This window comes from Thamnophis elegans, chromosome 3, assembly GCF_009769535.1.
Source record: "Thamnophis elegans isolate rThaEle1 chromosome 3, rThaEle1.pri, whole genome shotgun sequence".
In the NCBI taxonomy this organism is placed as follows: domain Eukaryota; kingdom Metazoa; phylum Chordata; class Lepidosauria; order Squamata; family Colubridae; genus Thamnophis; species Thamnophis elegans.
In genome coordinates this window covers 16,081,457-16,095,079 of record NC_045543.1, presented here as the reverse complement: position 1 = coordinate 16,095,079, position 13,623 = coordinate 16,081,457, and the positions used below count along the sequence as shown (strand labels likewise).

The following is a 13,623-nucleotide window of genomic DNA, read 5'->3' as shown; positions in this document are numbered from 1 at the left end:
GCTAATGGAGGGGGGAACTGCCTGGCCCTTTTGTCTGTTTAACAACCTGCATGGTCGTTTAACGATGCAACAGAGAGAGCCAGGATTGTGGTCATTGAACGAGGCAGTCACATGGGCATCTCATTGACTTACGGCCTAAATTCAGGGCTCAATTGTGATCATAAATGGAGGACTACCTTATTGGATTACAGTTTCCAAATTCCTAATCAGCAAACCTGCAGTATTTGGACATTGAGTGGTATTCACCATGAGTAAAAATTCAGGCTTACCAGGGTTTTATTAAACCTCTTGTTATAAAAGCAGTTCTGGTAATTAATAAAGTACCATTTATTAGTGTAACATAATCATCTAATAACTGCCTGCATTTATTTTTGTAATGACATTTCTTTGCTTTTTGTTATAAAGGGAATTGGTTTTCAAGCATCTTTGGCTAAAAAAGATCCAAAAGATCATAACTTGGATTATAAAGAGGAAATCCAACAGTGAGTATATCTGTCAACCAAAGAATATTTCATAAACAAATGTTCCAGGGATATTCCTCTCCAATTAAATGTCCACCCCATTGAAAAAACAGCTTTTCTTCTCCTTGCAGTTATTGAAATGTTACAGATTGGGGAATTCTTCATTGCCTAGGGGAGGAGAAATGAGGACATTTCTCATTTTTCACGAATAACTTCTAAACTACAATTGTTTCTGATCTGATTGGCCAACTACACACTATGCCTTTTTCTATAGAGTCCTCATTTTCTATGTTCCACACTTCTATGCATGTATGTGCTATCATAGTTGAGTGGCAAAAATCCCAGGTGACTTTTGCTAATGGTAATTCAGATTGCTGCAAGCCAAATATTGTAGCTCTGCACAGATAGGTGCCACAATAAAATACAGCAGCACACAAATGTATGTTCAGGGCTGATTTGTATTAAATCTGATGACAATGATACCTGTAGGAGTAAACGTGGTATAATTTGCTTTTGTCCATCAAGTTGTGAGGGAAGCTTCACCTTCTAACCATGTGGATTCTCTGCCATTGCAGATGGAGGAAGTCATTCTTATGCAGCCTGGTGTTTGGTATTCCGGTTTTGGTCTTAATGGTTTATATGTTATTACCCATTGATAACCAACATGGATCAATGGTGTTGGAGCAAAACCTGATTCCTGGACTGTCTATTCTAAACCTTCTCTTCTTTGTACTTTGTACTTTGGTTCAGGTATGGAGGTTCTTTAAATACTCTGTTTTTAACATCTCCCCTTATATAGTTATCTATAAATCTTTAAAAAGTTTTATTGAGACACGTAAACAGGACATGATGGAAAGCTAATTGCTCCTCTCTCTCTCACTCACTTCCTTCCAGTTCCTGGGTGGATGGTACTTCTATGTCCAGGCCTACAAATCATTAAAGCATAAAATGGCCAATATGGATGTCCTGATAGTATTGGCCACATCAACTGCTTACGCCTATTCATGCATCATTTTGATAGTTGCAATTACTGAAAAGGCCGAACAGAGTCCCATCACATTTTTTGACACCCCGCCGATGCTGTTTGTATTCATAGCCCTTGGGAGATGGCTGGAACACATAGCAAAGGTTGGTATTTCTTGAGGGCTAAAGGCCAGATTTACTTAGCAACCACATGATTTTCTGAATGACAGCAGTGATCAGCTTAACGACATTGGTAAAAGTGGTGGTCAAATCAGGTCTGGTCATGTGATGACTTGCTAAATGACCACATTGAGATATCTTTAGATAGCAATAGCAATAGCAGTAGACTTATATACCGCTTCATAGGGCTTTCAGCCCTCTCTAAGCGGTTTACAGAGAGTCAGCATATTGCCCCCAACAATCCGGGTCCTCATTTTACCCACCTCGGAAGGATGGAAGGCTGAGTCAACCCTGAGCCGGTGAGATTTGAACCGCTGAGCTGATCTAGCAGTAGCCTGCAGTGCTGCATTTAACCACTGCGCCACCTCGGCTCATAAGATAAGAGACATATCTGCTGGTAGATAAGGAACACCCTATTTATAAGGTTGCAAAGGTGTCACAATTTCTATGGCCCCTGACTTATTAATGCCTTAACTTCAATTCTTTTAATTTCTTCTTTTCATTTTATTCTTTAACGATTGAATGTGGATAGGCTTCTCAATGCTGGGCTTTTGACTGCAACAAATGAAATAAATGAATAAAACTGGACCCCATCCATTTCTGCCATCAGCAAATCCCCCGCAACTTCCCCTGTAAATCTCAGACAGAAGTGGGTGCCCACCACTTTATATAGGTTCTTGGAAGCTTGCACCATGTCCTTAAAATATTCAGCTTAGCTCAGTCTTCACCACAGATCTCCTTTGAATACCTTTTGTGGCTACATATCATGGCCAGGGACCCCGAAGATTTAACTCAAGATTTAAATCATAAATTTTTTTTCAAGTCTTTGCGGATCCCCTGTGATGACATCGCAGCCTTCCAGTTTTCCGCGGATCCCCGGCCTGAGAACCACTGAGATAGATCACTTTTTGCAGTTTATTCAAATTATATAATTTAATATATATGACAAGTGAGCTTCTTTAGGATAAACTTTCTACCAGCAACCTCCACTAGCAAGAAGTCCCTTGCCTTAATAGCCTTCTGCTGCATCTTAGTTTTGAAAAGAAAGTGGCATTCCAACCATCGGATTTTATATGCCCAATCTTTCAGTTACTCAGAGTAATATTGATCTGTGCCTGCATGTTGAGCAACAGAATTGGATTTAATCTTCCACTGACCATGAAGTTCACTTATTTTCTTGATTGGCTGGACCATTTCAGTTCAAGCTACCTTTCAGGATTCAAGGATGTGATGATATAATATGTGAATTATATATGAAGGTCTCTGGAATAATAGTAAAAAAAAACAATATAGTTGTTTCAGTGTATTTATCAAATGCATTAGTATAGTATGGTGAAAAGATTCAATTATTCTCTTTTTTAATTTTTTTTCCCAAGGCATATTTTGATTGTATACAAACATGGAAGCTTGGTGAAGTGATGTAATGTGCTTTGGGACTACGTAGAAATAAATGTGCTCCATTATACTATGGAAGAAAAGCAGCAGTGGTTATAAAGGGTGTGAGAGATGAGCAGTTACCATATGCGAGAAAGGGAGGGGAGGAGAGTAAACAAATTACATTCTAATATAGGCATGTAGCCAAGAAATAGCAATGAAGGGTTTGCCAGAAAAAGGAGTTTCCCAGAGATGCTGATTTGTTTGTGCATTTCAAAACACAATGGTCTTTTGACTTGCATTCTCTAAAATATCAATGCTTCTGCACAGTGCATAACTAGCAGAATGGAATTCTTTTAGCATCTAGGCTAAAAGATAGCATCTTTAGGATAGCAATAGCAGTTAGACTTATATACCGCTTCATAGGGCTTTCAGCCCTCTCTAAGTGGTTTACAGAGTCAGCATATTGCCCCCAACAATCCGGGTCCTCATTTTACCCACCTCAGAAGGATGGAAAACTGTGTCAACCCTGAGCCGGTAAGATTTGAACAGCAGAACTGCAGAACTGCAGAAGTAGCCTGCAGTGCTGCATTTAACCACTGCGCCACCTCGGCTCCTTTAATAGCGATCATTCCATTCTGCTCTTGCATTAGTAACAATGGAGTGTATATCAATATTTAGAATACATCATTACTCTGCTCTTCAAATAGTAAGAGTGGAGTGTATATCAATATTTAGAATGCATCATGTAAAATTAAACTGGAAGCAGCACAAGTACATTGTGAAGGCTAACTACACACATTCTGTCTCTATTTCAGAGTAAAACATCAGAAGCACTTGCTAAATTAATTTCTCTTCAAGCTACAGAAGCTGTGGTCGTGACACTTGGACCTGACAATTGCATAATCAAGTACGTCATTGGTAGAAATGTTTCACTTTTTTATGCAGCAATATTTTCAGTTCTTTTAATAACTTTGAAAAGTAATATGGAAGGGATGGCTGTAAATGCACTGTAGTGGATGTAATTGATTTTTAGGGTACACTGAAACATAGTTCTTCTGAGTCACCTGTTATGAACTGCTGTATATAGATTAAATAGCTAAGTGGAATTGTGCCTGTAAAACTCTCCTTTGAAATTAATGATTTCTTCACCATCCAATAACAAGAACACGTCTTAAGCAATTTTTTCCTCCTTTGGGATTCTCTCCCTAACTACTACAATTAGCATGGAAACAAGTAGTCCTCAAGTTACTATCACAACTGAGCCCACAATTTGGGTTGTGAGTTATTGCCGTCATTAAGCACCCACTGGTATGTGGCCCTTCAACTCTTCCCACCACTCCTGGAAGGCTTGTTCCAGCTGAAGGCTGGTCTTGTGATGCTTTTGAGGCTCTTTCTAACCTTTGGAAACATTAGCTAGCTTTCTACAATAGCTGAAACCTTGCATCGGCTGACATGCCAGCAATTGTAGTAGTAGTTGTTGTAGTTTATTGGTCTTGTATGCCGCCCACTCCCGAAGGACTCCGGGCGACTTACAATAAACAAGGGAAGAGGATAAATAGACAAAACAACACTTTAAAATACACAACATTCATAGTTACCGTGGGGCTGGGTATTTCAACAGCCCCCCGGCCTGCTGGAGCAGCCAGGACTTAGTGGCTTTGCGGAAGGCCGGGAGGGTAGTGAGGGTCCGGATCTCCACTGGGAGGTCGTTCCAAAGGGCTGGAGCTGCAACAGAGAAGGCTCTCCCCCGGGGAGTCGCCAGCCGACATTGGCTGGCAGATGGAATCCGGAGAAGACCTAGCCTGTGAGATCTGATCAGTCTATGGGAGGTAATCGGCAGGAGGCGGTCTCTCAGGTACTCAGGTCCGATGCCATGTAATTGCATGAAAGGGAAGGTAAACAGACTTGTGCAGTTGAGTAGTGAGAAGGCCTGAGCCTTTTGAGAGAGTGGGCCTAGCTGGCCGTGACTTCTTGCCCAAAGTGGGTTCTACATGCCAGTAGATCCTAGCCAGTTGAGGCTTCCTGGCTTAATGGCACGCTGTGAAGAGCCTGAATTTTTGTGTGCTGCATTGATTCCATCCCCTCCCCTCCCCAAAGTTAGAACTTTGGGAGAGGATCATACATCCCTTTCTCCAGCACCATAATATTTTTGAATGATCACTGAACCAAACAGTCATAAATCAAAAACTGCTTGTACAGTAAGGCAGTCTTTTTCAAAGCTGACATCTTTAAGATGCCTGACCTGGGGAATACTGGCTGGAGAATTCTGGAAGTTGAACTCTACACATCTTAAAACTGCTAAGTTTGAAAAAACTCTGCAACTTGAAAACAACAATGACTGGATTTTGACAAGCAGCAAAATCTGACTTGGGGTAAAAATTCTTATTTAATGGGCCAAATATTAATCCTTTTATTTTCTAAAATTCAATTTTAATCATTTTACCTTACATTTTTGAAGTGTATGTGTGTGTGTGTGTGTGTGTGTGTGTGTGTATACACACACACATATGAATGACTGAATTTTTAAAAGGAAATGTGTAGTATTATGCTTGTTTTTTCTTTTATATTTGTTCTAACTCATTGCTGAGAGTTAATTTTGATGGAAGTGGAATGTAACTGTAGTTATTATAAATAAAATTTAAATAAATGATTGTATTTAGTTTTGTTCTGTCTTGAAAAGTCAGTTGACCAGAGATAAGTAAATACCTGCTTTGCAATGCCACACATTACTTGAATAAGATGTAGATAAAATATCTTGGGATAATAAATGAAGTACACGGTCAGAAAGAGTTCAGATTTCCCAGAATACTGAAATCTTTTGATTTATTAGATTAGCTAGCTTCCCTCCAAGAGCTCAAGTGAATATATAGCATTTCTTCTCTAGGTTTCCCTCCAATAGCTCAATGAGGTGGGTTGGGCTGAAAGAGTGACTAGCCCAAAGTCACCCAGTGAGTTTCTGAAATTGAAAGTGGAGATGAAGCTGATATCCCTGGTTTTAGTTCAATACTACAATCTTATGGCATATGCAGTCATATACATAAAAATAGTTTTAGAATATTAAAACAACTTACGTAGCGTTTTTATATTTATCTTTGTATATTTAACTTTATTAAGGTAGCATAATTTCTTCTGTCTGAAAAAAGCAAGATCTGGGGCAGGGAGGGGAAGTTGTATTGAATTTTAACCGTGACTTTTATCTTACAGAGAAGAGCAAATTCCTGTAGAATTAGTTCAGCGAGGAGATATTGTAAAGGTGGTCCCTGGTGGGAAATTTCCAGTTGATGGAAAAGTGATTGAAGGCAGTTCTATGGCCGATGAGTCTCTTATAACAGGTACGTAATTCCTTACTTTAAAAAAATAAATAACTTACGTTTCCAAAGAGCTGCTGTTATACAAGAAGAATGGGGCCGGGGGGGGGGGGCAGAGATTAAATATATCCAGACTAGGTAGCATCTAAAAAGGTAGCATCTAGGTGACTTTGATTGATTAGAAGGCTAAACTGGATAAGCTCAGTTTAGTTAATACAAAGAAGTTGCCACAAAGAAGAGGGAGTCAAACTATTCTCCAAGGCACCTGAGGGCAGAACAAGAAGCAATGGGTGGAAACTAATCAAGGAGAGAAGCAACTTAGAACTGAGGAGAAATTTCCTGACAGAACAATTAATTGGTGGAACAGCTTGCCTCCAGAAGTTGTGAATGCCCCAACACTGGAAGTCTTTAAGAAGATGTTGGATAGCCATTTGTCTGAAACAGTATACGGTTTCCTGCCTAGGCAGGGGGTTGGACTAGAAGACCTCCAAGGTCCCTTCCAACTCTGCTATTGTATTGTATTGTATAGTTAGTACTAGAATGGGGAAATCATGTTGGAAGTCGAAGGTTTAAGATAGAGTCGGAAATAAAAAAAGATCTCAGAAGACAGAAAGGTGAACCACTTCTGTTCTATTCCAATCGGGGGGGGGGGGGGGGATGCCCTATATGGATGTGCTAAAGGATTTACCACAGTTTGAAGGCAGTTTAAACTCTGCACCTCAACTTGGACTTCTAGCGGTGTTGCCACAGCCATATATGATGGCCCAAATCTTATTTGGAAAGAATCCAGAGGTGGGTTATGACTGGTACGGCCCAGCACGGCTGTACCGGTGCCTGCCGGGAGCACCAGGTACCGTTCCGGTGCTCCAAAGGGCCCGCCCGCCTGCCTTCGCTTCTTACCAGTATTTGAAGTTTTGGGGGCTTCCATGCAGGTGCACGGAGCGCATAGCACCTGCTTGACGCTCCACCGAGCAGCTGGAGCATCGCAGAGGCATTGCGGAGCATTGTGGGTGGTAAGTACGCATGCATGCTCTACACATGTATGCGCATGCGCTGCACACGTTCATGTGGGCGCCTGGCCCCGTTGCACCGTAATGGTTGCAACGGGATCCAGAACGCACCACTGAAAGAATCCCAATAGTTTTGGTGCCTGAAGAGAATCAAAATAAGGGAGGTGATCCCTTAAGCTCCAGATAGATAATTTTGGATCTTATTAATAATTGAGCGAAATCACAAAGCGATCTCCATTAGCAAACATTTTTCTGTCCTCCGCTGCTCTGCACCTACACCCTCTGGTCCAGTCTTTTTCACTAAGGACAAGATATATTTGAAGGCATTCCTGGGAATTCAAATTTTTTCTCCTGTTTGCAGAAACAATTTAATAAAATGATTTTGGAAAGAGAACAAGAACTCATCATTTTCTGAATAAAGGGTTTTGCTACTTGACTGGCTTAATTTTTGAGAACGAGATGCAAGGGTGCCATGGGGAAGAAAATAGTGCAGAAAGAGAACAAAGGGTTATTGTTGGCTGGCTAGGATTCAGTTTCACCAAAGAGCAATCACAGTTCATCTGCCCCTTGATCTTGTTACTTTCCACTGAGGTCTGGCTTTCTTCAAAATTGAGGGTATGTCTTAATGCACCTCTATTATTATTTTTTTTTGGTAACTGCCAGTATGTATGTGAAATGCTATTAAAACCTAGTGGTGGATTAACTTATTATGTTTATAGGAGAAGCCATGCCAGTCACTAAAAAACCTGGCAGCGTGGTTATTGCGGGTTCTCTCAATGCACATGGCTCTGTGCTTGTAAACGCAACTCACGTTGGCTCTGATACCACCCTGGCACAGATTGTGAAACTAGTTGAGGAAGCTCAGATGTCAAAGGTAAAACAAAGTGTTGGGTTGGGGGGAGGGGATGTTGGAATTCATATGCTGACCTGGGTGTCCAAATCACTGGAAATGCTCCAGAACCGTAGTATATAAAACTAAAACCCACTCTCCTAACTTTCTCAAAGTTCTTTCCGTATCTTTCCACATCTGAGGTCTTCTGAATCCCAGCTTCTGCCAGCCTTTGGAGGTCACCTGATTCAGGAAGACAGTTGTAAATCGAACTCACTGAGTTGGCCTAATTGATTTATTTTCTGTGCTCAGTTTCACAATGCATCCTTTAAACTAACTATGTTAAATTGTATTAGATTAGATGGCGGCTTGTATGGTTTTCTCCAACCTGATTCTATGGATTAGTTGGTCCTGCTGTGTCAGGGAACCAGTAAGGAAAACATCTGTTATCATGGGCCAAGAGATGGGAAATCGCAGAAGGCCTTTATGAACCATAGTGATGCAGTGGTTAGAATGCAGTACTGCAGGTTATTTCTGCTGATTGCTGGCTGCCAGCAGTTTGGCGGTCCGATCTTGACTGGCTCAAGGTTGACTCAGCTTTCCATCCTTCCGAGATCAGTAAAATGAGCATTCAGGTTATTGGGGGCAATAGGCTGACTCTGTAAAGCGCTTAGAGAGGGCTGTAAAGCACTGTGAAGAGGTATATAAGTCTAAGTGCTATTGCTATTACTGCAGAAAGATCATGTGCAGTTGCAGCTGCTGGGCCAGGGATCTTGTCATCACAGAACTATTGGTTGAAACATCGTCTGTATCAGGGGTCTCTGACCTTGGCAACTTTAAGCCTGGGGGACTTCAACTCCCACAATTCCCCAGCCAGCAAAGCAAAGGTTGAAGACCCCTGTTCTATAAACATGCTTCGTTAGATGTAAATCCCCTTGTTTCAATAGCAAGCTAAAAGCATTTCTTTCAAGAGACACATTTCAGTTAATTCACCAATGGCATTTTAATCACAGGTGAGGGATATGGGGGGGGGATCTGTATTTCTCTCAACCAGATGTATTTGTAAAATACTTAATTTGATAAGTTAACGTATTTGTAAGAAATATTGTGCGCTCATAAGGACCTAATTTTTTCTGATTTGTAGGCACCCATCCAGCAACTAGCTGACAGATTTAGTGGTTATTTTGTTCCATTTATCATAATAATTTCAACAGCAACCCTGATAACATGGATCATAATTGGATTTATACAGTTTGATGTTGTACTAAAATATTTTCCTGTAAGTACTGTTTACTTAATTATTGTAATTACTTATATCCTGCTATTCCAGACAGCTTTTAAAGTGAGTTCAACATGCATTAATAAGAATTGCAAGTGAACAATTGAAACTCATAACCTTTCAGGGAGACGCCCTATAGGGCTCTATAGGGTGATCTATAGTCTCCTCCTATGGTAAAAAGATAAAGGTTCTCCTCGCACATATGTACTAGTTGCTCCCGATTCTAGGGGGCGGTCCTCATTTCCATTTCAAAGCCGAAAAACCAGTGCTGTCCATGTTTCTGTGGTCATGTGGCTGGCATGACTAAATGCTGAAGGCGCACAGAAAGCTATTACCTTCCCACCAAAGGTGGACTCTATTTTTCTACTTGCATTTTTACATGCTTTCCAACAGCTAGGTTGGCAGAAGCTGGGACAAGTAACGGGAGCTCATTCTGTTACACGGCGCTAGGGATTCGAACCACCAAACTGCTGACCTTTCTGATCTACAGGTTTAGCATCTTAGCCACTGAGCCACTGTGTCCCTAATACCTCCTATGATAGGAGACTATAAAAGATATAAATATGTTGAGAATACCCAAGAAGAATTAGGTAGCAAGGAACCACTCAGAGTTTGTACATGTGTTTGTATATGTGTATGTACCTGTGAATTTCTTTTGCAATTATTCAAAAATAATTTTGTACACTTGGGCATATACATTTAAGATCCCACGAAACCCAATTCAGTGATTCCAGATTCAGTTTGAAATCCAGGACCCCAACATTTGTCATATTTATCTATGAATTTTTTTTTATTTTCTTATACTGGTTTTCAATGCAGTTTCTTTAGGTCTCAATGAATCAAAAAGAGGAGAAAGGCAAATGGGTTTCTCAAGATCTTAGCTATCTCATTTGAGAATGAAATGCAGAACAATTCACTTGAACATTTTTTTTAAACTTCTACCCATTTGTCGTAGCATCTCCGTGTCAGGACATGCATTTGTTCTTTTTCTCACACATTAATATAAAGAGCAAATATTACTATGTGAATTAATCTGCTCAATAGACAAATATCATTTGGGCAAAAGCTGGTTTTTATTCTACTGTTACTTTATACAGTTACAGAGCCTTGTTTAGTTTGGATTGCCAAAGAGAACAGCAGTCATGACATTAAGCAGGATGTGGAAATCTTTGGAGTGTTGTCATCTTACAGTGTTTTAAGTTTTTAATTTGTAATCTTCAAATACTCGAAATGTTGCTTAAAAGAACAACTGCTAAGCAGGATAATTAAAGACTGGAGCAAAGTGAAAATGATCATATTTGATTGCTGGAGAAGAAAATGCATTCTGACTAGGTAATTAAATACAATTGATAGAATACTTTTATATGGAAGAGTACTTTGAAAGCAGCTTCAACGTAAAATGGTAGCAGGACTAAATTTTCGCATATAGTGATTTCTCTCCAAAAATAGAGGGCAAAGATGTGTGAGAGCATATTTGTGCATAATGATGCTATTATAAAAGATTGCCAATATATCTCTTGCAAATAAATATTTCTTGCTTGCTTTCTAGCATCACAGCAAACAGAACTCACAAGCTGAAATTATCCTACGGTTTGCCTTCCAGACCTCCATCACAGTACTGTGCATTGCATGTCCTTGTTCTTTGGGCCTGGCTACTCCAACTGCTGTGATGGTGGGCACTGGAGTTGCTGCTCAGAATGGTATTCTAATCAAAGGAGGGAAACCGCTGGAAATGGCACACAAGGTTAATATTATCATTGCTAACTTGTTCTGACCCCCTCCTCCATCCAGTAACGAAAGCCGAGACAAGCGTAAAATGGAATGTCCTTTAATAACAAGACCAGAATCTCGGTGGCTGAAAGCCAAATAAACAAACAGATAAGGACCTTGGCAGCAAGGCCAACAAACCTTGGCAGCACTTCAGACAAACTCTGGCAGCAATCCAGCCTGCCAAGTTCGTTTCTCTTTAGTCCAAGTGCTGACTTCTGCAAGAAAGGCGTGGCACAAGCAGTCTCTTTTATAGTCTGCAGAGGAGCTTAATGACCATCAGCTGAGCGTAATTACCTCCTGTAATTACATAGTTGTTCTTGACGCCAAGTAGCCCTTCGATGGCGTGCGTCCGGGAACAACTCACTGTTGGTTTCTGGATCGCTCTCTCTTGTCTCCTCTCCACTGATCCAAGGCTCAGGCGCCACCTGGTGGCCAACCAGTCTCTCTGCGCCCTGCTCGGAGTCAGAACCCTGTCCAGGGTCCTCCACATCCTCCAGGGCCGACTCATAGGGCCCCTTGCTGTCAGAGTCTGGTGGCAGCTCCAACAGCTCCTGCCGGGCCACAACACTAACTTATGACTATTAGTCCTAAACTGCAAGCAATTTATTATAATCAATTTATTTTAAAATAAACCAGGCTTACTGTGTGTTCCGTTGTATAACTACTGATTAGTCACTAAAATGGTTTCATTCTGCTGTCTTAATATGCAGCTTAATTGAAATGTCCAGAATTCAAGTTTTACATAGGGAATAGCTCCAGTTTTTGATCTTCAGAGAGAGAAGTAGTTATTCTGCTCCTGTTCTCGACCTTTGGTTTAGCACTCAAGGATCAAAATGTGAAATTTTGTCAGACTTGCGTTTATGACATTAGCAGATCTGTAAGATAATATTACTAATGGCCCTAACAAAGTTGAATGCTTCTTCGAGGAAAGTTGGGACAAACTGTTTCTGTATGTGGCCGAGAAAACCTCATAAATATGTCCACGAGTCAAGTTTGACTTGAAAGAGACTTTAACCTAACAAAACATGAAAAACTGAGAATTTACTTAATAAATTGCTCAACGTTAAAGGAGGGACAGTAACTTAAGATTTTGGAAATAGGTCGATTCGTGTGTGTCAAGAAATTAGATTAATTAATTAATTATTAATTAAGATAGCACGTTTGCCATTCATAAAAAGAGGCCCCTTTCCCAAGAGAGAAAGAGGGCACTATTCTGCTAAAGCCCAGGACTACTTTTCTCATAATATGCCCTATCCTATGAGCAAACCTACCCTCTCTGTTACAAAGGAACTATATTCTGGATGTTTCAAATTAGCAAAGCCATCACTTGTCAGTATGATTTCTTCCAGGTGAAGACAGTGATGTTTGATAAAACCGGAACCTTGACTTACGGTGTTCCCAGAGTCACGCGCGTTCTCTTGCTGGGAGTCACAGAAGCTACCCTGCCTCTGAAAAAGTTCCTTGCTCTTGTTGGTACTGCCGAAGCCAGCAGTGAGCATCCTTTAGGAATGGCTGTCACTCGATATTGCAAAGAGGTGTGTTCTTTTCACTGACATTCAATCCTGCTTTGGGTAGAAAGTTCTGTCTTGGCATAGAATAGGCTCTAAAATGGTTTAATTCCCTAACACCCCCTCGGGGTGTGTGTTCTGTTAAGATACAGCCTGTTGTGCCTTAAAATGGCTTCTACTGTACTACCATAAAATGGCTTCTACTGTACAATGCAGTAGAGTTCCGATGGTAACGGCTTCACAGTACTCCACAAGGGGGCTCCCTCTGTCAAGGGGGAAAATCCAACATTAGAAATTACATTTGATCCAGACATTTTCCCCCTATAAATAAATACGCTGGGTTATCAGCTAGTCTTATATAAAACATCATATAGTAAGTAGCCTGAAATGTCTTCAGTGTGGTAAAAGAAACCACACTGAGGTCTTATAGTGATAATTAATATCAGAAAATCGAACCCCCTCTATTTAAAGAATAAAGAGTTAGGAAGTGAGATGGTTCTCCCCAGCTCTTTTGGAAAAATGACAGTTGTTTTCCCTAGGATCGGTTTCTTCAGAGTCAGTACCACTACTTGAGGAAGCGCCCTTCTTATTGCCAAATCATTTTGGGCCTCCACCTTTTTCAGATTTGTTTTTAAGCATCGCTCCTGAGCTGAGTGGGACCAGGAATATGTTCTGCACAGGAAACTCCTTGGATATGAATTCCCACCCAATTCCTGTTTGGTTGGCTCAGGATAGCAGCCTGAAACAAGAGGGGCTTCAGTATTTGAAGGGACCAAGCTGCCAAATTTGATCTAAACTGAAGAGTTGAAAGCTCTCTAAAAAAAAACAGAACCAGAGTTCCCAGTATCCTTCGCTATTAGCTATCCTGGCTGGATTACCAAGTGTTGCAATTCAGTGACCTCATAAGGGCCATAATTTCCTAGTACCGTCAAATAGAC

At 40.7% G+C, this 13,623-nt stretch overlaps 1 protein-coding gene across 2 annotated transcripts in view; it reads left to right on the top strand.

The window, feature by feature from the left end:
• Positions 1-13,623, top strand: part of ATP7B (ATPase copper transporting beta) — a 35,577-nt gene that overhangs the window by 10,765 nt on the left and 11,189 nt on the right. For both annotated transcript variants that reach the window (XM_032213319.1, XM_032213320.1), the window contains exons 6-14: positions 406-482; positions 1,037-1,211; positions 1,356-1,589; positions 3,797-3,888; positions 6,186-6,313; positions 8,019-8,173; positions 9,273-9,407; positions 10,957-11,151; positions 12,527-12,712. In XM_032213319.1, coding sequence (XP_032069210.1) covers positions 406-482; positions 1,037-1,211; positions 1,356-1,589; positions 3,797-3,888; positions 6,186-6,313; positions 8,019-8,173; positions 9,273-9,407; positions 10,957-11,151; positions 12,527-12,712 — 1,377 coding nt within the window. The remainder of the gene's footprint in view (positions 1-405; positions 483-1,036; positions 1,212-1,355; positions 1,590-3,796; positions 3,889-6,185; positions 6,314-8,018; positions 8,174-9,272; positions 9,408-10,956; positions 11,152-12,526; positions 12,713-13,623) is intronic.